Source organism: Saccopteryx bilineata, chromosome 7 (genome assembly GCF_036850765.1).
Source record: "Saccopteryx bilineata isolate mSacBil1 chromosome 7, mSacBil1_pri_phased_curated, whole genome shotgun sequence".
Classification (NCBI taxonomy): Eukaryota; Metazoa; Chordata; class Mammalia; order Chiroptera; family Emballonuridae; genus Saccopteryx; species Saccopteryx bilineata.
In genome coordinates this window covers 104,766,373-104,791,390 of record NC_089496.1, presented here as the reverse complement: position 1 = coordinate 104,791,390, position 25,018 = coordinate 104,766,373, and the positions used below count along the sequence as shown (strand labels likewise).

At 44.1% G+C, this 25,018-nt stretch overlaps 1 protein-coding gene and 1 pseudogene across 2 annotated transcripts in view; one reads left to right on the top strand and one right to left on the bottom strand.

Moving 5' to 3' along the window:
- INPP5F (inositol polyphosphate-5-phosphatase F) overlaps positions 1–5,799 on the bottom strand; it is an 82,902-nt gene extending 77,103 nt beyond the window's left edge. For both annotated transcript variants that reach the window (XM_066238618.1, XM_066238619.1), the window contains exon 1: positions 5,485–5,799. In XM_066238618.1, coding sequence (XP_066094715.1) covers positions 5,485–5,581 — 97 coding nt within the window. In that variant the 5' untranslated portion in view covers positions 5,582–5,799. The remainder of the gene's footprint in view (positions 1–5,484) is intronic.
- Positions 5,800–10,431: 4,632 nt separating this feature from the next.
- Positions 10,432–10,928, top strand: LOC136311180 (small nuclear ribonucleoprotein E-like; annotated as a pseudogene).
- The last annotated feature ends 14,090 nt before the right edge of the window (positions 10,929–25,018 follow it).

Below are 25,018 nucleotides of genomic sequence, written 5' to 3'. Positions count from 1 at the left end.
AACTAAAGTTTTTCATTCAAAGTTAACTTCAGTCCTGGCCAGTTGGCAAAGTTGTAGAGCGTCGGCCTGGTATGTGACTGACCCTGGGTCGGGTCCCAGTCAGGACACACAGGAGAAGCAACCATCTGCTTCTCTACCCCTCCCCCTCCTCTCTCTGTCTCTCTCTTCCTCCCCACCACAGCCAGGGCTCCATTGGTTTGAGCACATCTGCTGGGGCATTGATGATTGCTCCGTGGAGTCTCCATCTCAGGTGCTAAAAATAGCACGGTTGCAAGCATGGCCCCAGATGGGCAGAGCATTGGCCCCAGACAGGAGTTGCTGGGTGGATTCCAGTTGGGGCACATGCAGGAGTCTGAATCTCTATCTCCCCTTCTCTCACTTGGAAAAGAAGAAAAAGAAAGTTAACTTCATATGATATACTACAAATAATCTCATTATCAAAAAAATAACTCTAAGAAAAATAGAAACACTTTTTTATGTTTTTGTGAATTCTGAGAGCTAGTATCCCCTCCCAAAAATGTTCACGGGTATTCCTGGTTCAGAGTATCATCTCTCTCTCTCTAGTTAACAAGTTTATGAATGTTATGTGTATGACAGATGCTTTACCATCTTTCATGGTCACTCAGTCTCCAAACAGTATGAAGCAATAGGCAGAAGTAAATTACATTACATCATCATATCAAACAAAGACACAAGACTAGTAAAAGCAAATTTAAGGCTAAAGAAATTAGAAGACCATATCACTCTTCCCCAACAGTGGACTATATTATATTCCTTTTAAAATCTTTAAGTTACAGGCCCTGGCCGGTTGGCTCAGCGGTAGAGCGTCAGCCTGGCGTGCGGGGGACCCGGGTTCGATTCCCGGCCAGGGCACATAGGAGAAGCGCCCATTTGCTTCTCCACCCCCACCCCCCTCCTTCCTCTCTGTCTCTCTCTTCCCCTCCCGCAGCCAAGGCTCCATTGGAGCAAAGATGGCCCGGGCGCTGGGGATGGCTCCTTGGCCGCTGCCCCAGGCGCTAGAGTGGCTCTGGTCTTGGCAGAGTGACGCCCCGGAGGGGCAGAGCATCGCCCCCTGGTGGGTGTGCCGGGTGGATCCCGGTCGGGCGCATGCGGGAGTCTGTCTGACTGTCTCTCCCTGTTTCCAGCTTCAGAAAAATACAAAAAAAAAAAAAAATTAAAATCTTTAAGTTACAATCCTTACTCTCAGATAGTAAAACTCTACTCTCCGGAAATTATTGAATGTTTATACATTGTTTTATCATTTTGCCTGGTAGAAAATAAAACATAAATATATATTTTTCTCTAGAGTCACCTTGCAATAGACATAAGCACCCACCAAAATACAGTGGTACAGACTACTCACTACCTTTGTAAAAATAAAAACATCACAAAAAATAACAGTAGTCTCAACTGTTTAACTAGAAGAAAAAAAATTAACGTTAAAGAAGTAAGAAAAACAAAGATTAAAAAAAAGAAAAAGGTGATGTTAAATCAGATAGAATAAAAACACAAGTGGAAATACACCTTTCCTCATATTTATTTCCTCACCCAGCTGGACAGAGATATTCTGCCCCACTTAGAAGATATTTAAAACAGGGCCTATAATGATTAATAAGCATAACACAATGTCCTATTTTTATGGCAATGATATTACTGAGAGAAAACTTGAACTTAAAGTTAACTCAGCTCAACTCAACCAAAACGCCTTCTGCATCCTAAGCACTCTAGAGCCCAGAGATACCAAGATGAGACAAGTATGTTCCTTGCCTTGGGAAATGTACTTGTCCCCTGAGGAAAAAGTAGGGAAACAATTATTATATGATGCAGTAAGGGCTATAATCAAAGTGCAGACTAAGTGTATAAACCATCTGGAAACACAATTATGTGTTTATTGCAACCATAACTCTGCCCCAGGAATGGGGGCTAGGGTAAGCAAGAGGGTTGGGGGTGTTGACATCTGAGCTGGGTCTGCCAGGCCAAAAGAGGTGGAGGGTAACAAACATTCCAGGATAAGAAAATGTTTTTGTTTTTGTTGGGTTTTTTTGTATTTTTCTGAAGCTGAAAACAGGGAGAGACAGTCAGACTCCTGCATGCGCCCGACCAGGATCCACCAGGCATGCCCACCAGGGGGCAACGCTCTGCCCACCAGGGGGCAACGCTCTGCCCACCAGGGGGCGACGCTCTGCCCCTCCGGGGCGTCGCTCTGTTGCGACCAGAGCCACTCTAGCGCCTGGGGCAGAGGCCAAGGAGCCATCCCCAGCGCCTGGCCATCCTTGCTCCAATGGAGCCTCGCTGCGGGAGGGGAAGAGAGAGACAGAGAGGAAGGAGAGGGGGAGGGGTGGAGAAGCAGATGGGCGCTTCTCCTGTGTGCCCTGGCCAGGAATCGAACCCCCGGGACCCCTGCACGCCAGGCCGACGCTCTACCACTGAGCCAACCGGCCAGGGCCGAAAATGGACATTTTAAATTTAAACAGCAATGCCGATTATACTGATGTCACCAAGAAAAAGGAAAGACCTGTTCAATAGCCATAAACATAAAAACCACTGCGCATTGGCTTTTTCTGGTCTTATGATATGGCCCTTTAGAAAAGATAAGGACTTGGTTAGTAATCTATCCACCTGAATAACCAACTGGAAATAACGATTTTAAATGCTTTCATTAGAAACAAGAGCAAAACTGGCCATAAAGGCAGGGGGGAAAGGTCCGATAAAATAAAGAGAATCTTAAGTGATTCTATAGAAAAAGATCTGAAAAGCACTTATCCAATTAAAATACCATATTAACAGCCATTCTTTTAAAAAGATCTTAAGTAATGGATGGGACAAACTATTGGTAAAGTGGATGGGATTCTTTATTCACTGGCTGTATTTGAAAACCTAAAGATCAAAATAAGCTGTTACTTCTGAAAATATAATGGCCTCTTCCTTCCTCTAGATTTTTGGTCTACTTCAGCCTGTGGCTGTCTACATCCTAAGAAGTGAGATAAGTGTCATTCCAAAGACAACTGTCATTTTATGTACAAAAAGAAGGTTTTAATTTGCCTTCTGATGTAAGACTTTGGGTATATAAATAGTAACTCAAATCACATGGCTTAATCCAAAATCTAGGCCCAGGTTACCCCGTGGATAGTCCTTAAAGCAGCGGTTCTCAACCTGTGGGCCGCGACCCCGGCAGGGGTCGAACGACTAAAACACAGGGGTCGCCTAAAGCCATCGGAAATACATATTTTATTTAAAAATGTATTATAAATATGTATTTTCCGATGGCTTTAGGCGACCCCTGTGTTTTGGTCGTTCGACCCACACCGGGGTCGCGACCCACAGGTTGAGAACCGCTGCTTTAAAGGCTTACACCTGTGGCTCACCTGAGCCTCTTTAGCTCGGAGGTATGGGTTTAAGCGTCCTTCCACAGAAAACCAAGACACTAGCCAGCATCCTAGAAGAGTTGACTTACTTCACTTGAGAGTAATTTATCCCCAAGAAACCATTAAGACAGGAGAGCCTCCTATCCTATGTATTAATATAAGAACTGAACACAACCAAACAGGATGACAAATAATTCACTTAAAACCTCTCCTGGTCAGAGGACTCCGATGACTGTACCTTATTCATGTAATTCCATGAATTCATGTTAATTCCGCCAGCATGGTTCATTTCTGTCCATCTTAGGGGCTAAGAAAAAGAAGAGTGGCCCTAGAAATGGAGACAACCCAGTCCATCCTGTGTGTACATGCTCCAATTCACCGTCCAAATACACAGGCAACTACCACGAGACTTCCTGAATGTTTTTCATGAAACACGTCAATGTCAATTCCTGTCCTCCCAGACGGAGGTACAGAAAACAAATTGGCCTTGTTTTAAAAAATATTTTCATTATGTACAATGACTAAAAAGCCCAACCCTCACTTTATAGCTGAGGAAATGCGGCACAGAAAAGTGTTCAGAGATGAAAGCATCTCTGAGTTGGAAATCTCTCAATTTCCATCCAGCTGTAAATAGATCATAGAGTTGGTTCTGTGACGGCTTGGGGGATTTTGCAATCTACCTTTCTTCAAGTTTGGAAGCCTTACCCAAACTCTGGGGGTGGGGATAGGGTAGGGGTAGGAGTGGGAGTTGGGGAAGAGCCAGGCAAAGTCAGTTCAGGAAAAACTGAGAGAAGAGAATGACTGGAGCCTAGCCAAAAAGAGCCCGTCTACAACTTCCGTTCCGAGATCATCAAGAACTGTCTCTGGGTGCCGCAGTTTCTCCTCCAGTCTGAACAGAGGAAACAGTACGCAGTGGCAAGAAAATACACCCCGAGTCTGGGGACAAACAAGTTCTCCTTCACTGCTCTAGCAAATCCACTAGCAGGCCTCCGAAAGAAAGCGGTGGGACCTGCCCGAGAGTGCCCTGGAGGCCCGCTCTGCTCTTTCTGTGACTCAACCTTGCACACCTGTCTCCTGGGGTCGGGGGGAGAGGATACCACCACCTGCTCTGTAAGGTTGCTGTGGGACTGGGAAGAAGATATCAAGGCCCAGATCCTTGGCAACCACCCTATACACGGGAACTACTGGCATAGGAAAAGCCCACTTGGACCTTTTATAGTTTTTCCCATTCATACCACGCAATCCCTTCGTCGAGATTATAGACAAGAAATACAGATAGACTGGAAATGCTCTATTTCTTTAAAGAACTCTATTCTCTCTCTTCTGAAGAGAAAGACCTCTGCGGAGGTTAGGAGAAAAGGACCAACAACAACCTCCGAGGGGGTGTCCCCTCCCCGGTCCCCCTGGACCTCTCTGAGGGCAGGTGTTGCGGGTCAACTCACTGGAACCGGCCTCCCCAGCGGTGTCGCCTAAGCGTCACTGACACCCGAACAGGGACCCACAACACACTTCGTGTCTCACAGTGTTAAAGTCAAACAATACAGTTTAATTGTAATACTAAAACCAAAGAAAAAGTGCTTTCAAACGGGTGCCTACGGGGTAACCAGAACGGGTCATGCCTTTAAATAAATTTTAAAACCACGAGAAACACACGTTACCAGAGAGCGACGCTCCGACCGGACGTTCCGCTGCACTGGGCTCCCCTCCGGCCTGAGCCCGGGATCCGAACCCAGCACTCGCGCGAAGGCCGTGTCAGCGGCCCCCCAGCGTGGAGGAGGCCTTTCAGGCCAGGGGTACCGCGCTCGAACTTTCCGGCGGGCTCCGGCCGGACCCCGAAGGCCCGGAGCTCGGTGCGCTCTCCCCGGGAGGCAAGGCAGCCCTCGACGCCGAGGGGTCTCGGAGGCACGAGGGTCGCCGGCCCTTTGTCCCCGCCGAGGGGCAGGGGCGCGGCTGGCGCGCCCTCCACCAGGAAATTGTGACAGCTCGCGGCCGTCGCCGTCACCATGCCCGCCCCGCCCGCCGGCCGGGCCGCAAACCAAGGGGCCCGGCCGCGCCCTCCGCGCGCCCCCCGCCCACCCCGCCCCGTCGGGCCCAGGGTGACCCCGCGCCGCCGCCTCACCGGGTCGGAGCTGGAGGCCGCCATCGCGGCGGCTGCACCACAGCGCGCGCTCGCCCTGCTGCAGGATGTAGTGGTCCTTGGCTTGGAAGAGCTCCATGCCGGTGCCGGGCGCGGAGGGAGGCGGCGGCGGCCCCGCGGCCCCGGCGACGGCGGCCCGCGGGGGGCGCGCGGAGTGTCCTCGGCAGCCGGGGCCGCCGGAACCCGCCCCGGGGAGCGGCGGCGGAGGGAGAGCACCGGCGGCCGGGCCCGCGAGAGAACGCGCCCCAGAGGCGGCGGCGGGCGGCGCGCGACCGGCAGCAGCAGCGGCCTTAGAGGCCTCTCCCCCCCCGCCCCCGGCACCGCCCCTGGCCCGCTCCCCCCCGGCACCGCCCCTCATATGGCTCCGCCCCCGCCCGCCCGGTCTCCTCCTCCTGCCTGGCTTCCTCCGCCCCGCCTCCTTCTTCCCTCCGCTGGGCTGGTCGGCCCGGAGTCTCCTCCAGCTTCTCCCGGGCTTCTCCCCCTGGCTGCTCCTCCACCCCCAGGCCGACTTCCTAAATCCTACTCGAAACCCCCTCCTTCCCAGAGGCATTATTAGCTTCCCGCTTGGACGGGCGAGCCTAGGGGCTGGATTGGGTCGGAGGCGAGCCCCAGCCAGGGAGCTGGGCTGTCTTATTTCGGCATTCCCTTTTAGAACCTTGTGACGTTTGTCAACAGCAGGCATTCAATAAGTGCACATACATCAACGTGGAGCACGTAACAATATAAAATATACAAGTAGTAGTAGTACAGGACTCTAAATAGTGGGGAGGAAGGAACAAAGTTAAGTAGCTATTGTGTCCCGAATTGAGCATAATAGATCAGAGACTTCATAAAATAAGTCAGTGGAGTGGAAGGGATCTAGTCTGACAAGGGTCACCTATGGCTGGAGAACCTCTTATGGAAGGAGGAAGCCCTGAGTATCTTTGAGCTGGCTAGCTTAAGAGGCCAGGAGCTGGCATCAGGTCCCCAGTACCAGGCCCAGCTCCCGGTGTAAGCTACCTGGATGATTTGGGGAAGGTCTTTTGGTCTCAGATGGTGGTTGGACTAAATAACCTTTAATTACACTCCCAGTTTTATAAATCAGTGAGTCTTGCTACTCCTATCTCCTGCCTTTTCTAATGCCTTAGAAAAAAAGACAAGGCAGGAGACAAGAAACACGAGGCAATACTTTTTACCTTCTGCTTTGATAAGTGAGTGAACTCAAAGGCAGGAAGCAGTTACACACTACTAATTATTCCAGCCCATACTGATACCTTTATTGAAAGTTCTATGATGACATAGCACTGAAAGTCCTATGACAAAATGTCCTAGAATCTCTGATTAAGTGCCATGCCTTCTGGGCTGTCCAGACACCTCATCATAAAGGTCTGGAGGAATGATTACTACTATATCAAATGTTTGTGTTGTGATTTGGACATAGAAAATAATAGAAATAAGATGAAAGGGCCTGACCTGTGGTAGTGCAGTGGATAAAGCTTCAACCTGGAATGCTAACGTCACTGGTTCGAAACCCCGGGGTCAAGGCAAATACAAGAAGAAACTACCGAGTTGATGCTTCCCACTCCTCTCCCCCTTTCTTCTTCTCTTTCTCTCCTCTCTCTAAAATAAAAAAACAATATCTTTTTTTTTTTTTAAAGGTGAAAAAGAAGTTTCAATGGAGCCATCAATTTCAGATCTATTGTCGAATTCAGCCATACATGACTTTCTTTAGCAAAAATGGATAATGAGAAAGTCCTATGAAGACAGTATTTCTACAAATTATTTTTTAAATAAATTACATTGCCAGATGTGAAGAAAACAAGCTATTGTCAACAGGATTATCTTTGTTTCTTTTAGAGAGAGAGACAGGTAGCCAGAGAAATGGAGAGGAAAGAGATGAGAAGTATCAACTCATAGTTGTTTCACTTTAGTTGTGGACTGATCGCTTCTCTTACGCACCTTGACCAGAGGAGCCAAGCCAGTGACTTCTTGCTCAAGCCAGTGACTTCGGGATCATGTCAAGTCCGTACTCTAGCCTGCAACCTCGGGGCTTTGAACCAAACCACTGTGCCACCACTGGTCAGGCAACTATAGTAACTCATTTAAAACCATTAACTAGTTGATTGAAACTCTGCTTGATGTTTTAAAGCAGTGGTTCCAACCTTAGCTACCTTTTAGAATCACTTGGAGCTAGGGAGTTTTCAAACCTACCAATGTTCGGATCTTAGATCAGAATCTCATACCAGAATTTAATTGTGATGGGCTCTAGTATCAGTATTTTATTCAAAGCTCCCCAGATAATTCTAACATGCAGCAGAAGTAAGCACCACTATTTTATTTTAAATTTATTTTTAATTTATTCATTTTAGAGAGGAGAGAGAGAGACAGAGAGAGAGGAGCAGGAAGCATCAACTCCCATATGTGCCTTGACCAGACAAGTGCAGGGTTTCGAACTGGCAACCTCAGCGCTCCAGGTCGACGCTCCATCCACTGTGCCACCGCTATTTTAAATGAAATTTAAAAATCTGCCTGACAGCAGCATAGCAGAAAACAGCAGTCCAGCATTAACTAATACCATTTTTGGAGGGTGGTTACCTGTAAATCTAGAATTAACGTGCAAAGTCCTTCGAGAAAAAAACGGAAGGACTCTATTTGACCTACATACACACTGCTCTTTGCCCCTCGCTCTAAATGCATGCTCAGTTTTGGGGTAGGTAGAGCCCTGGCCTGGCTGAACAGAATGAGTGAAAGAGTAAGTATACTGTCATTGACAGAGACCATGTCCCCAGTCTTGCCTGTCAGGTGTTCCTGACCTTGAAGCTTCTCTACTCCTTGGCTGGCCTCCCCATCCTCATCCCTCTCTTCCAGCTTCCTAACTCAAAGTCACCCGGCCCTTGAATGGTGTCACCCACATTATAGTGGAAAGTTTATGATGCTGTTCTGTTTTTTAAACATGAATGACCATGACCATCACACATATTACATATCTTCTTTTATATGTATGATATATATGATACACTAGGGTGTTAGGTTCTAGCCAGTTCTGTATATCTCAGCCCAGTCATTTAATCTCTTTTAGTCTGTTCCTTATTTATTAAAAGACACGATCACTAAGGGTCCTTCCAGCCCTGCAATCAAAGAATGTGAGAAAATGAGTCCACATAGTTAAACCTACACAAATAATGATGGTAAGTGACTCAGCTTTGATTGTCAATTTGGCCTTCAATGTCAGATTTATTATTTGTCTCTGAGATTTGAGGGTTCTGATTAGACTCTAATATCCTCTGGGACAATATGATCTTTGATATCATCTGCGTGACACTTCACCACAGTCTTGTATGTTGTTTGTCTATAAAAATTTTCTTCAGTCTTGTTTGTATATGAAAAATCTCCCAAAGGAAAGATTAAAAAAACAAAAACATATTCTGCCTGCAAGAGGCTGGTAATTCCTTAGGTCAGCAGTTGGGGAAGTTAAAGGCCCCAGACACTTGCAAGCCATATTTTTACATTTGACCAATCATCAGCCAACTTCTCATGGATTTGTCTGCCAGTAAACTTGTGCCACCTCCTCCTAAAACTTCATCAGGGACAAGCAGAAATTGTAATGACTACTTTGGAGCACTTGGGCCAGTGATGGGCAATCTTTTGAGCTTGGTGTGTCAAAATTTGCCAAAAAACCAAGCATAACTCAGGTGGTGTGTCACTTCGAGAAAAATGGCCTAACCAGAAGTCCTAGAACTAGACGCTTTGTGCTGGAGTTCTGTTGTTTTGGCCTACAGACCTCCAGCACAGAGTGTGTACACTACAGCAAATGTTTTATCCTCGGCTGTGCAGGAGCCGAGGATGAAATGTTCTTCTCGGCATGCGGCCACATGCAGCCACGTGTCATCAAAAATGGCTACATGTGTCAGTTCTGACACATGTGTCATTGGTTCGCCATCACGGACTTAGGCATTTATAAAATTATATATTTTCAGAGAAGCACCATAGAACCAAAAGGGGGCCAGGCCATCACGAGACAATAACGGTCTAAGAAAAATTACTTATTTCAGTGGAGAGACTGTCTCTCCTTCATTTCTATACTTCAGGGGTTAAAAAGTTCTTGGATATTTTGTTGTATGGCTTGATAAAATTGTCAAGGACCCAAGTTATTATTTAAAACAGATATAATCACTTGTGTGTGTGTGTGTGTGTGTGTGTATGAGAGAGAGAGGAAAAACAAAATGTGTTTCTGCATCTAATCTCCTTCCAGAGAGAGATAGTCTTTTACAGTGATGATTTCATATTCATCTAAAGTCAGCTGCCTCTCCTTCCCTTCTGTTATGTACTTACTTTTCAATTTAAAAAAATAGGCAAGACAGTTAAAACATTAGAAAGTTCTAAATAAGCTAACTTGAAAAAAAACTGTCCAAGCTAGAAAAATGAACTAGAAAATATCCAAGCCGCAGAATAGTATTTTAAAGTATTCTACTTGCGTTTCTAAAAGGGGAGGAGGGGAGAGAGATTATGTTTTTATATGCCCAGAACATTCTGAAACAAAACTCAAGGAAGTGTGTTTACCTCTGAGGAACGCACACGGAGGGAGATGTGGCCTCCAGGGGCGATCAGGAATGCAGGGAGAGTAGGGCTTTTCCTTTTCACTTTCTATTCCTATATACTGCTTTGATTCTATAACCATGTGCTTTTATTTATTTTAATTCTTATTGATTTTAAAGAGAAAGGCAGGAAGAGAGAGAGAAAAACATCAGTTTGTTGTTCCACTCATTTATGCATTCATTGGTTGATTCTTGTATGTGCCCTGACCAGGGATCAAACCCACAAACTTATGTATGTCAGGACAATGCCCTAACCAATCAAGCAACCCCTACAGGGCCTATAACCATGTGCTCTTAGTGCTTAAAAAAATTATTTAAGGTGTGAGTTAGTGTGTGGTCTTTGTCAGTTTCCACCATGGCGTATTGTGGCCAGGGTCAAAAAATGCAGAGGGTGATGGCGCAGCTCATCAACCTCACCTTCAGACACTTTCAGAATAGATCTCCGGAGCAGGTGTGACCCTTTGAGCACGTGAACACGCGGATAGAGGGCTGTATCACTGGTTTTGATGAGGATGGGAACCTCGTATTAGCTGACGCAGAAGAGACTCATTCTAAAACAAATTCAATAAAACAATCCTGACCTGTGGTGGCGCAGTGGATAAAGTGTCGACCTGGGACACTGAGGTCGCCAGTTTGAAACCCTGCACTTATCTAGTCAAGGCACATATGGGAGTTGATGCTTTCTGCTCCTCCCCCCTTTCTGTCTCTCTCTCTTTTTCTCTCTCACTCTCTCTCATCCCTAAAATGAGTAAATAAATAATTTTTAATTAAAAAAATAAAAGAAAACGACTGGGTCGGATCATGCTAAAAGGAGATACTATTTCTCTGCTCCAAAGTGGCTCCAAGCAGTGACTAATGAAGTGAGAAATCATCGAGAAGGCAATACAGGTTGTGCTTTTTAGGTCCCCTTTGCTGGGAGTCTGTTCTCAGACATGTATGTATTCAAATTACTTTGATGACCCTTATGTTACTAACAGATGATAATCAATGCAGAGGGATTGTTTTTATTCAAAAAAAAAAATACTAGTCCTGTGTGTGTGTGTGTGTGTGTGTGTGTGTGTAAAATTAATTCTTCCGCCACACCCAAAAAACATATGTTTAGGTTACTTATTACCTAAGGATCTAGAACCTTTGGCCTTGACAAGCCAAGAGTTGCAGGCCTAGCTGGTTTTATTCTTCATACACTGCTCAGTATTTTTAGAGATTTCCTAACACCTGCAATTCTGTCATAGTGAGGTCCAGTTAATTAGATAAGCCATCTTCCTGCAGTGTATGTTCTTTTGAATGGAGTGGGTTTTTTTTTTCCTTTAGCATCTTTTCTGAACCACAGAGTGGCTATGGCCTGTTCTTCCTCTCTGTCAATTGTAATTCTCAGTCTGATGGCCTTCTGGGGTCTGTATCATCGCAAATCAATAACAACGGTCAGAATGTCTTCTGTTAAATAATCACATTAGAGATTTTTCAAAGATGACCTTGCACTGCACCAGAAAACAACAAGCAGAATTGCTCTTATAGAAACTTAGTACATCCTTGGAAAAATCGCCAGATTTTAAACCCATTGTTTCTTCTCTTGATTAAAGAAAAATAATATCTCAGTGTTTCATAAGAGCAGCCCTTAGTTTCAAGGAAATACAGGATTTGGGTCTTCCTAACACTGCTCCATACATTCTCTCCATTTTACAGCAATTCTTCAGGGAGCCTGAGGACGCTCAGTGAAGGGGGTATGCTGGCGGAAGGGTGTTTGGGGGAACAAAGAGGGGGACACTTAGGTGGGGGAGTGAAGAGGGAATGTGATTTGCGGTCTCCAAGATGCTGTTTTTAACCAGGCCCATGGTGGGCAACCAGAGACCAGCAGCAAAGGTGGCAATTATATTTTAAAAATTTGGCCCTCACTCTGATAAGCCAGGCAGAGAAAGAAAAATATCATAGGATCTCAATCATTTGAGGAATCCAATTGAACAACGTGAACTGAGGAACAGAATAGAGGCAGAGGTGGGATCAAAGGGACCAGAGGGAAAACGGACAGAGGAAAAGGGGGTAAGAGGATGGGATCAGAGAAGGGAAAGAGCTTGGTGAAATTATACATACATAACACAGCGTTATAGAGAGCAGAAAAGCAAATCCTGGAGGAAAGGGGGGAGGGCGTTGGGGGGAGGGGGACAAGGGAGATGTTGAGGGGAACGTGGGGGGGGCATTCAGGGGGACACTAGAATCTAGGTAAACACAATAAATTAAAATCAATAAAAAAAGCCTGACCAGGCGGTGGCACAGTGGATAGAGTGTCGGACTGGGATGCAAAGGACCCAGGTTCAAGACCCCGAGGTCGCCAGCTTGAGTGCAGGCTCATCTGGTTTGAGCAAAAGCCCACCAGCTTGAGCCCAAGGTCGCTGGCTCCAGCAAGGGGTTACTCGGTCTGCTGAAGGCCCACGGTCAAGGCATGTATGAGAAAGCAATCAATGAACAACTAAGGCGTCGCAACGTGCAATGAAAAACTAATGATAGATGCTTCTCATCTCTCTTCATTCCTGTCTTTCTGTCCCTGTCTATCCCTCTCTCTGACTCACTCTCTGTCTCTGTAAAAAAAATAAATAAATAAATAAAAAATTTTAAAAATCAATAAAAAAAAATTGGCCCTCACTCTAATTTTTTTTTTTTTGTATTTTTTTGAAGCTGGAAACGGGGAGAGACAGTCAGACAGACTCCCGCATGCACCCGACTGGGATCCACCCGGCACGCCCAACAGGGGCAACGCTCTGCCCACCAGGGGGTGATGCTCTGCCCCTCCGGGACGTCGCTCTGCCGCGACCAGAACCACTCTAGCGCCTGGGACAGAGGCCAAGGAGCCATCCCCAGCACCCGGGCCATCTTTGCTCCAATGGAGCCTTGGCTGCGGGAGGGGAAGAGAGAGACAGAGAGGAAGGAGGGGGAGGGGTGGAGAAGCAAACCTCACTCTAATTTTAAGACTAGTGTGCTGTTACTGGTTCTTGAATATGGTGAGACACTAACATTTAAATTGCCCGCAAATTACACATCATTTTTCACTGCTGTTCTATGATTTAATCAAGTAGGGGTTCTAGGTTGTGGGGGTGATGCTTATAAAAACTACAATCCAAAGGGTTCGGTCATTGACAGCAATAAAATTTTTAAAAGATCCATTTTATTCAATTAAAAAAATAATTTGAGCCTGACCTGTGGTGGCGCAGTGGATAAAACTGTGACCTGGAACGCTGAGGTTGCCGGTTTGAAACCCCAGGCTTGCCTGGTCAAAGGCACATAAAGGAGTTGATGCTTCCTGCTCCTCCCCACCTACCCCCCCCACCCCGTCTCTTTCTCTTCTCTCTGAAATGAAAAAATAAAAAAAACTTAAAAATAATTTGAGAAAACGCAAGTTCTTTGTGTGTATTTCCCCAATATTATAAAGCCTTCTATATAAGTTTCTTTCCTTTAATTATTTATTTTTTTAATCTTATTTTCCTTCTCACCAATGCCCTCATACAGCATAGGTCCTCCCATACGTCTCCTGGCCAAACTGCCCTCTGGACTCCTTTCTGTATTTCAGCCCTCGGCAGTGAAATCCGACATCTTAGGGCTAGTTCCCCTGAGAGTCCTGGCCCTCCTTGGAAGCAGGCAGAGGTGGAGAAATAGGAGGCTAAGCCACAGGCTGTCCAGCTGTAGGGAAAGGGAGACAAGTCTATCCCACCACTATAGCAGGGACCTGCTTTCTCCCTTGGAATTTAGTAAAACTATTTTCATTTTGAATGGGAGAAAAATGTGGCCTATAAACAATTTTATTTTGGACCCCTTACATCCAAAGGCCCCAGACTAGTATCCAGACTTTGCTTCCCTTGTGATTTTGTAATTGGAACTTGAGTGTCTGGCTCAGAGGACATTGGTAAGCTTGGGGACAGGTAACTGCAGGCAGAGACAGACAGCTCTGGATCTGTAGCCATTCCCCAAAGCGTCAACAGTCCCTTGTTTTCTGCTGACCTGCCCTATTTGGAGCAAATTACTTACTGTTCTGCCTGTCAAGCTTGGAGCTGAGAAATCCAAGGGATTAGAGACAGGTTCGAAGGATCAATGGAGAGATAGGCAGTTTTGATGAACTCCCTTGTCTTGTTCTTCCCTCCACATCCTCGACCCTCCCCCCTTCTCTGCCCTCCCTCTGCCCTAACCCTGGAAAGAAGTGTTTGCCAATAGTGTTTGCGCCCCATCAGCCCTGGCAAGTGTCAAACCCTGCATTCAGCCCACTTCCTGTACTAACCTAAGCCTTATGTACTTGGGCAAATCTCCCAACTCTCCAAAGTTAGTTTTCCTTATGCAAAAGGGGGATAAAGTCTGACCTGTGGTGGTGCAGTGGATAAAGCCTTGACCCTGAAATGCTGAGGCTGCCAGTTCAAAACCCTGGGCTTGCCTGGTCAAAACACATATGGGAGTTGATGCTTTCTGCTCCTCTCCCCTTCTCTCTCTCTCTCTTTCTCTCTCTCATTCTCTCTCTCTCCTGTTTCTCTAAAAATGAATGAATAAATAAATAAAAAGGGGGATAAAATATAAAATTTCTTCACAGGGCTCTTGTCTGATTAAATGAAGTAAAGTCTTTGAAAAGACATCCTAAAGTATAAAGTTTTATAGAAATGTTTTTTATTAATTTATTTTTTTCAATTCTTTTTTTTTTTTTTCATTTTTCTGAAGCTGGAAACGTGGAGGCAGTCAGACAGACTCCCGCATGCGCCCAACCAGGATCCACCCGGCATGCCCACCAGGGGGCGATGCTTTGCCCCTCTGGGGCATCGCTCTGTTGCATCCAGAGCCATTCTAGCGCCTGAGGCAGAGGCCACAGAGCCATCCCCAGTGCCAGGGCCATCTTTGCTCCAATGGAGCCTCGCTGCGGGAGGGGAAGAGAGAGACAGAGAGGAAGGAGAGGGGGAGGGGTGGAGAAGCAAATGGGCGCCTCTCCTGTGTGCCCTGGCCGGGAATCAAACCAGGGACTCCTGCACGCCAGGCCGACGCTCTACCGCTGAGCCAACCAGCCAGGGCTAGAAATGTTATTTTATAATTTTAAAAATCCATGTGTAAAGTTTTCCCCTAGAGATGTCAGATTGTTCAACAGGAACCTATATAATTATATAATATATCTATAATCATAACACTATATAGTATATCTATTTTAGATCCTTGATATATCATATATATATAATTCAAATGTTTTTAGCTGGAACTACATCACTGGGAGATAGGAGAAATAGATATTAATCATGTAAGTGGAAGAAGAGTGTTGGTGTTGATTCCAAACCAGAGACAGAAGATTGCTTACCCTGCAGCTAATGAAGCTTAAGCTTCAGGGTTTTCAGTTTCGTCCAAAGCCTTGTATTAATTCTGTACTTATTGTTGTGTATTCTTCTTTCTAAAGAGGACCCTCCATATTTTTTAAAAGCTTCAGGTGCCACAAACCTTGTTCTCAACACTAGCATAAAAGAACATTCTATGCTTCTATATTCCAGGAGAATTCGGAACCTGCTCTTTGTCTTCTCTCTCTCTCTCTTTTTAAAGATTTTCCATTGATTTGAGGTGGGGTGGGGGAGGGAGAGGGAGAGAGAGAAGCATCAACTCTGGCATGCCAGGTCAATGCTTTATCCTCTGAGCCATCCAGCCAGGGTCTCTTTATCTTCTCTTGATCTTTCTCTTGTATCATTTTAGTCCTCTTTCCTCTTTCTAAACTCAGATATACTTCCTGCTTCTCTCCAGTTCTTTAATTCATTAACAGTCATGTAGCTGGGTGAACATACACACACCACATACTCCTATCAAGAGATAAATTTAGAGATCGGAAACAGTGCATTCAAGGATAGCACCATTCATCCCCAATGACTCAGAGAGAGCTATTCCCAGTCAGTGTGGAGCCCTTAGAGTAAAAATAGAGCTAGGAAGAACTATTTGATTCAATAATGCTGGGGTTATAGATTTTCCAGGAGTGGATTCAAAAGTGCTATTAATAGGAAGAGAGTGTTTTCAGCATGCATATTAGACTAGGTTGTCTTTGGGAGAAACGCAATGCTCCATGTGGCGAGGTGTGCTTGCCCTTGGGTGAATCAGAAGGAATCTGGCCACAGCCCTTTCTGGTCCAACAACTCCCTGGAAGCGAGCAATGCATGATAGTCCTCCCCCAATTTATAAGAACCCAAGCTCACCATCACACACTCCAGAGCCAACAAAGAAGCATCCTCAGTAACATCAGGCTGAAGACTGGAGCAATAAATAGTTGGGGAGATAGAGGACAGGTCCCAATCTGTTGGAAGGGTTGGAATTTTCAAAATAAGGGCTGGGAGACATCAGACTGAGAGGACTTATAGTGGGGCCAGAGGCAGACACTCAAAAACTGGAGAGATTGAACTGAGGAAACAAGTAGTATCTGTTCAGAATCTTCTCTGGCCTGACCAGGCAATGGCGCAGTGGATAGAGCGTCGGACTGGGATGCGGAAGGACCCAGGTTCGAGACCCTGAGGTTGCCAGCTTGAGCGTGGGCTCATCTGGTTTGAGCAAAAGCTCACCAGCTTGGACCCAAGGTCGCAGGCTCAAGCAAAGGGTTCCTCCCTCTGCTGCCCGCAGTCAAGGCACATATGAGAAAGCAATCAATGAACAACTAAGGTGTCACCACGAAAACCTGATGATTGATGCTTCTCATCTCTCTCCGTTCCTGTCTGTTTGTCCCTATCTATCTCTCTCTCTGTTAAAAACAAAAAAAACAAACAAACAAAAAAAGAATCTTCTCTGAAAGCCCCAACTGAGAGGATTTGCCCCACCCTACTCTCACCCTGAGTGGCATGAGGAAGGGTCCGATGAAGGCAAAGCTTCCAGCCCTGTCACTGGACTGCTTGTCCTACATTTCAATAAAAGCACAGTGTAATCCCTGGTAGCCAGCTGAATAATAATAGCCCTGCAAGATATCAGTCCACATCCCCGGAACTTGTAAATGTCACCTCATATGGAAAAAGTGTCTTTGCACATGTGCTTAGGATCTTGAGATGTAATTAAGGATCTTGCCCTGGACTATCCAGGTGGGCCTTGAATGCAAGTCCACGTGTCCTTGGGTAAAGGAGGCCAAGGGAGATGTTACATACAGAGGGAAGTCTGTATGAAGACAGAGTAGAGACTTGAAGATGCTGGCCTTGAAGACGGAAGTGATACCACAAGCCAAGGAATGCTGGCCGCCACCAGAAGCTGGAAGAGACAAGGGACTGATTCTGCCTTAAGGCTGCTGAAGGGAGCAGGGCCCTGCTGACACCTTGGCCCAGTGAGGCTGACTTTGGACTTCTGAGCTCTGGAACCAGAAGAGAATCCATGTGTTGTTTTAAGTCACCACAGGAAACAAACACAACCCCTGTTAGAATTCTCTAGGTGTTTGGTCTGGCAGAGATTGGCAGAGCTGAACAGCACTGGCTTCTAGTCATCAGACGTAGCAAGGTCACTCGTGGAGAGCACCTATTGTGCCAGGGCCCTCCTGACTATAAGGGGCTGTATTAGTTTGCTAGGGCTGCCCTGCAAACGATCACAAACTTGGTGTCTTAAAACAGCAGAATTTCCTCTGTCACAGTGCTGAGGCCAGGAATAGAAAATCAAGGCGTTGGCAGAATTGCTTCCTTGTGGAGGCTCTGCAAGAGAATCCATCCCATGTCTCTCTCCTCCTTTCTGGTGGCTTCCTCCACCCTGGCTTGTCGCTACACAACTCCACTCTCTGCCGCTGTCTTCACGTGGATCTCCACATGGCCTTCACCTCTGTGTCTCTGTGTAAGTGCTTTTCTCTCTCCTATAAGGTCATAGGTCATTTGGCCTAGGGCCCACCCTAGACCAGCATGATCTCATCCAAAGAAAGGAAGTCACATCTGCAAAGACCCTCCTTCCAAATAAGGTCACATTCACAGGTACTGAGTGTTCGAACTTGGGCATTTTCTTTTGGGGGAACACTATTCTACCCAGAACAGGAGCCAAAGCCCCTCCCTTCTCACTCAGTGGGGACTGATAGAGAACTCTAGCAATCAGAGCAATCATAATGGAGACTCAGCAAGTGGTAGCAATTTGCCTAGGATAGGCAGCACATTTCTGGCAGCAGGCCTCCTAGAAACCAACCTTAGAATTGCTAATCCACCTTAGAATTCCCAGCACACCGCCTAGCCTCTCGGTCATCCCCTACTTAGGAACGATGCTACTGCATTTACAATCAGCTTCAAATAGACGCCTCGCCACTCTTCACACAGCTCCTTTGGGCAGAAAAGACCAGCATACTATACACTAAACATTAAAACCAGGACTTTGTATTTCAAGTTTACGTCTGAAATACTTAAGAGAACATTGCAGTTCCAGTAGGGTACCTTCCTGTACCTGTTGCTAATTAATTGTCGGAAAGGGAAGGACCTCTCAAGAGTCAGCTGATTTTATACCCCAAAGCAGCTATTCTGATGTTTCAGAATATAGGAAATTCTTTACTCTGGAGGTACAATAATCACCTCCCAGTTTATAAAGCTCTCTCTAGTTCTACAGCTCTTTCTACATGGATACCCTCAAGAGGTCTTCAGGGAACTTCAGTCAGTGGGTCCTGTTTACTGTATAGTATGTTTTTAAAAAAAGGGCAAAACGATCACTGAGGGTCTGTTCTGGACCCATTACCACTGATATAACACTTACCATGGGTTCAAAATCTCATATTTGGACCTGTAGCTACTGTATCACACTTACAAGCCACAAGCACTTGTCAAGTGCTGTGTTTGCCCTGCCCTGGTCACTTCCTCTGTCAGTTCCCAGAGCTGCTGTCACCACATCCTACAAACTGGGTAGCTTAAAACAACAGAAATCTATTCTCTCACAATTCTGGAGGCTAGAAGTCCAAAATCAAGGTGTTGGCAGGTGCATGCTCCCTCTGGAGGAAGTAGGACCCTTCATTGGTGCTCCCTAGCTTCCTGTGACTTCTGGCGACCCTTGGCATTCCTTGGCTTGTAGATCTGCTAAGGAGAGACATACTGCAAATATCTTATTAGCTGAGAAAATGGAAAAAATTAGTCAAGATATTTAGTTCCATTATTAATCTAATCTAAAACAACAGTGTGAGGTGAGCGGTGTGCTGAAAATAGCACCAAGAGTCTGACTAAGCAAGACAACAGAAATGTGTTTGTTCGTTTTTACAGAGACAGAGAGTCAGAGAGAGGGATAGACAGGGACAGACAGATATAAATAGAGAGAGATGAGAAGCATCAATCATTAGTTTTTCATTGCGACACCTTAGGTGTTCATTGATTGCTTTCTCAGATGTGCCCTGAACGTGGGGCTACAGCAGACCAAGTAACCCCTTGCTCAAGCCAGCGACCTTGGGTACAAGCTGGTGAGCTTTGCTCAAACCAGATGAGCCTGTGCTCAAGCTGGTGACCTCGGGGTCTTGAACCTGGGTTCTTCGCATTCCAGTCCAATACTCTATCCACTGCACCACCACTTAGTCAGGCTTTCCTTTTTTTTTTTAATCATAAAGACTTCAATCAACCCTAGCCAGATAGTTCACTGGTTAGAGCAGTGTTTCTCAACCTTTTTTGTGCCATGCCCCACCTTAACCTTTCTAAAATTTTTATGTCCCCCCTATGTAACATACATAATTTTTAACATTAAAAAATTGATTTGTTCACTTAATAAACAACAAAACACAGTAAGTAAAATTTCAAAACATAGAATGAAAAACAGAAATTTAAATTCCAAATAATTTTAATACAGATTTTTCTATATTAATTTATTATTTTAATTTAGTGTGATCCTTGCGCTTGATGCTTGCTGCACAGAGATTTTATATTAGGTTCCAATTTGGTTAGCTTTAGTCTCAAGTCTCCACGTTGTGTTATATCCAGCCGATTTCTTTTTTTTACCAGTAAATCATTGACAGCACTAAATCCACATTCAGCTAAAAATGAAGATGGAAATGGTAGCAATAGTTTTCTTGCACATTTGGTTGAATTTGGGTAGTTGATTTTTGTTTCCTCACAAAGCCATGCCATCGCTCCTTTGATATTAAATAAAGCTTTAACTGACTCATCCTTTTGCAATTCTGCGAGTTCTTCTTGATACTGCATATTTGATATATCAGACAAATTCACTAACATTGGCTGCATCATCCATGTTGGGAAATCAATTTGTTTTAAATCAGAAAATCTTTCTTTTAAATCAGCCGATAGAATATTCAAATGATTGACAATAACAAGTAAAGCGGTATCAGTTACTTCACATTTTTGGAGCCAATGAAACTGTCTAAAGTTTTTGTTGTTAATATGTTTCTGACATAACTCAATATTGGTAATGAAACCAAATATCTTTGCTTTTGCATCGACAAGAGTTTTATTTGTTCCTTGAAGTTACTTATTTAATATATTTAGTTTTTCAAAGATATCAGCTAAATAACTCACAAATGCTTTACCATCTATTGTTAACAGATACTTCATTTCAGGTTTGTCGCTTAAAAAATCACTAAGAGTATCAAACAGTTCCATAAATCTTTTCAAACAGTTTCCTTTAGATAGCCATCTTACTTCAGTATGAAGTAAAAGTCTCACATGGTCTTCATTTTGTTCTTCACAAAATAGCTTGAAAAGACGCTCACATTTGGCACTAGCTTTAATAGCATTAACACACTTTATTACTGTATGTAATACTTCATTCAGAACAGGCGAGATGTTTTTAGCTACCAAGTTTTCCCTATGCACAAGAATCATTTCTGGATTCATATCTTTCATCAATTTTAAGCAGCCATTTTTCTTGCCTATCATATTGGGAGCACCATCTGCAGCACAAGATGTTATATTTTTCATTGGTATATCATTGACATCTAAGTAGTTTTTTAGCTTATTATATATATCTTTGGAGGTAGTGGTGCTTTCTAATCTTTTACAGAACAACATTTCTTCAGCAAAATGTCCTTTATCAATATATCTTACATAAGTTATCAATACTGCCTCACTGTCTCTCAAAGTTGATTTATCCATTTGCAAGGAGAATTTTCTTGTTTTCAGCTTTTCAATAAGTTGTTTTTCAATATCCTCACTCAGTTCGTCTATTCTTCTGCTAACAGAATTGTTACTGAGTGGCATAGCTTTTACATCTTTGTCATCTTTTTCAAGAACCGTTTTAAGAAATGCTGATATTGATGGTTTTATTAAATTCTCTCCTATAGTGTGATTTTCTCCAGTTTTAGTGATGAATAAAGAAATTTGATAACTAGCCTCAAGAACACGATTATTAGTTGAAGTATGAGCAGTAAATAGAGACTTTAATGTTCTTTTTTCAGAATTTCTCTTTAAAGTTTTAAAGTAACTCAAATCTGAATTAATATGAGCACTATGTTTCACCTTCAAATGTGCCTCAAGATGACCTCATTTCATTGATTCGTTGGTCAAGCATTGCTGGCATAAAAGACAAAAAGGAATCCGCTCATCGTGAACAGTGGGTATGAACTCAAATTTTAAATATTCCTCCAAATATTGATGAGTTTTTTTCTTGCTTGCACCACTCATTTTACTATGGGCTATAATAAAAATAAGATCAATTAAAAACTAATATTAAAATATGTGTTAAAATATATTCAATGTGACATAGAGTAAACGTATACTAAAAATTCATATTTATTTAAATGTATATAACACATTTACTACACTACCACTGCAAATCAAAAGGTATCTATATTTTTTCCACTTGACAAAATTTTCTGGAAAGTTATGCTTCTAAAACTAAAATTGTCGTGCATGCACTATTATAGCCCCAATAATATTTATAAAATATTAGTGCTTCCTAGCCCCGATGCAAGAAGTACTTAATAAAGAGTTTAATATTGATAAAAATAAAATCAAATACTTTCCAATTATGTCTATACAATATATATACGTATATTTATTAAATCAACGAGCTTTTACAACAGTTTTGACTGACACTTATTTCAAATTAACACCAACTGAATGATGTGAAACACTACAGAAGTTGCGATGGGCCAATTAGGTGAGAATAACTGCGTTGTTTAGCGAGTTTTTAAAACGTCCCGGGTTCCTCGCGGCTGACGGCACGTTCGGCGGTGAACCCAGGACGAGGTTTACTTGACGACGCCAATCACTCAGTTGATATTTTGGTCTCGTCAAATGAAATTATACTTAATAATTATTTACCGCAATTATTTAAGAATTGCATTTTTTGTTAAATTTGGCACCGATATCTAGCATTGCATTTAAATGGCCCGGGGCGAAAGAGTTAAAGTCGTGTTGAGTCCATTTTCAAATTGCCCCCCTTAACTATCGAATTGCCCCCCTGTGGGGCGTGGGCCCCACGTTGGGAAACACTGGGTTAGAGCCTCGTCACAAAGCACAGAGGTTGCTGGTTTGATCCCCAGTCAAGTCTCTCTCTCTCTCTCTCTCTTTCTCCCCCTTCTTCTCTTACTAAAATCAATGCATAAATTTTTTTTAAATACCCTCAATTATAACCAATACCTAATGTGAAAAATTATCTTCTAAAAGTGCACAAAAAAGGTAAAAAATGGGCGCCAAAAAATTCTAAGTTTTAGAGATAGCACAAGAGCCAAAAGGTTATGTTCATAGAAATATCAAACTAAATAGCTATTCATATTTTTCTGTAGAGCTTCAGAAAAAAGGAACATTGGTAATGCTCTAGTGAAGAATTAACACTAAATCCAGAAAGTAAGCATGAAAAACTATCCTTAAACAAACAAACAAACAAACAAAAAGAAGAAGAAGAAAAAGAAAGAAGACAAAAAGAAAGAAAAGGAAAGAAAGAAAAACTCCCTAGCACCAGGACCGAGGATTCTTCATTCAACAGGCAAAACAAAACCTTTCTTGGAGTTAGAAATTATAAAACCAGAGAGCTTATCACTAATGATGATGCAATTAAGCAATGCGTCCTTTTCAGGTCACTAGCTCATGTCAGTTCCAAGTCCTAGGTGACTCATTGCAGCAGTGGAAGATGTAAAAAAATGAGGTCAACAGAGTTTATTTCAATTTCACATATTTAAAAACCCCACAGCACTAAGGATGCATCTATAATCTGACAAATATGAGAATACATTCCACCAAAATATCCTTCTCTGCTACGTCTATAAATAGAGTAGAATAAATAGCTGAGTTCCTGGTAGAATGGAAAAATATCACCTTTGCTTAGGTGTGGACTCACCAATGACGTCAGCACAAGCATTACTGTCAGGTACCAAGGAGAAAATGTCTTGAGGGAAGTGATATGAATAACAAGTTCTGAGGAAGGGAAAGTCAGTTAAAAAGGTGGGGGGGGTGGCCATTTGGCTCAGTGGTAGAGCATTGGCCTGGCATGCAGGAGTCCCGGGTTCGATTCCCGGCCAGGGCACACAGGAGAAGCGCCCATCTGCTTCTCCACCCCTCCCCCTCTCCTTCCTCTCTGTCTCTCTCTTCTCCTCCCACAGCCAAGGCTCCATTGGAGCAAGGTTGGCCCCAGGCGCTGAGGATGGCTCTGTGGCCTCTGCCTCAGGCGCTAGAATGGCTCTGGTTGCAACAGAGCTACGCCCCAGATGGGCAGAGCATCGCCCCCTGGTGGACGTGCTGGGTGGTTCCTGGTTGGGTGCATGTGAGAGTCTGTCTGACTACCTCCCAGTTTTCAACTTCAGAAAAATACAAAAAAAAGGGGGGGGTGCAAAGGAAGATAATGCTGCCTCTAATTTTCACAGCAGCCTCTATAGAGCTTAGAAGACTTATCAGACATATTTCTGTTCTGAGGTAGCAGGAAGTCAGAGTAAGCAGCATTTACAGATGGTCCGGGGTGCCTGGATTCTGCGGCAGGATCTCCAGCCCAGGATGGAGTAGCACAGAAGTGATGTACAGAGGGTGTCTCTTTTTCCTAGGAGTGCGCCAATTCAGTCACTAAAAAGTTTCCCGTGCCCAAAGATGTCTTCTTTTAATTTTAAAATACTACATGTTGCCTGGCTTATGGTTGTGCAATGGATGGAGTGCCGACCTGGAACGCTGAGGCTGCCAGCTCAAAACCCTGGGCTCACTGGATCAAGTCTCATTCGACAAGCAAGCAATGAATAAATAAAGTGAAGCAACAAGTTCTCATCCCATGTCCCCAACCCCCTTCTCTCTGTAAAATTAATAAATAAAATCTTTAAAAATTCTATGTTAATAATTATATAAAATTTCCATAAGAAATCTCAAAGCTATTAAGAGCAAGAATTTGTCCTATTCTGTAGATGAACTAAGAGGACAAAGAGATATAGTCATTTGGTGTTAGTTTCCTAGGGCCGCCATGACAAATTACCACATTCTGGGTGGCTTAAAACAACAGAAATTTGTTCTCTCACAGTCTGAAGGCTAGGCATCCAAAATCAAGGCATTGGCAAGGCCACGCTGTCTCTGAAGACTCTCGAGACAGTCCTTCCTTGCCTCTTCCAGCTCCTGGTGGTTGCTCACAATGCTTGCCATTCCCGGCCTCCATTGTTACGAGATGCTCTCCCTCTGGGTCTGTGCCCAAATTTTCCTCCTCTTACAAGGAAGGATACCAGCCACTGGATTAGGGCTCCAGTGTAACCTCATCTTAACTCGATTACATCTGTAAAGACCCTATTTCCATTACGGTCATACTCACAGGTACCAGGGGTTAGGACTTGAACATATGCTTTTGAGGGGTTACAATTCAACCCACAACAATCAGTTAAAGAACAGGATAATTGCTTCCTAGGGGTAAATATACTCAAAATCACCAAAAGCTATGTCTCTACAGGCAAAAAAAAAAAAAAAAAGAGAGAGAGAGAGAGAGAGGGAGAGAGAGAGAGAGGGAGAGAGAGAGAGAGAGAGAGAACACCATGTTTACTGGTGAAATAACCCAGAATCCCTTTCTCCATAAGCTCTCTAACAGTTCTAAGATTTAAGATTCATGATTCTAGGACTTAAAACTCA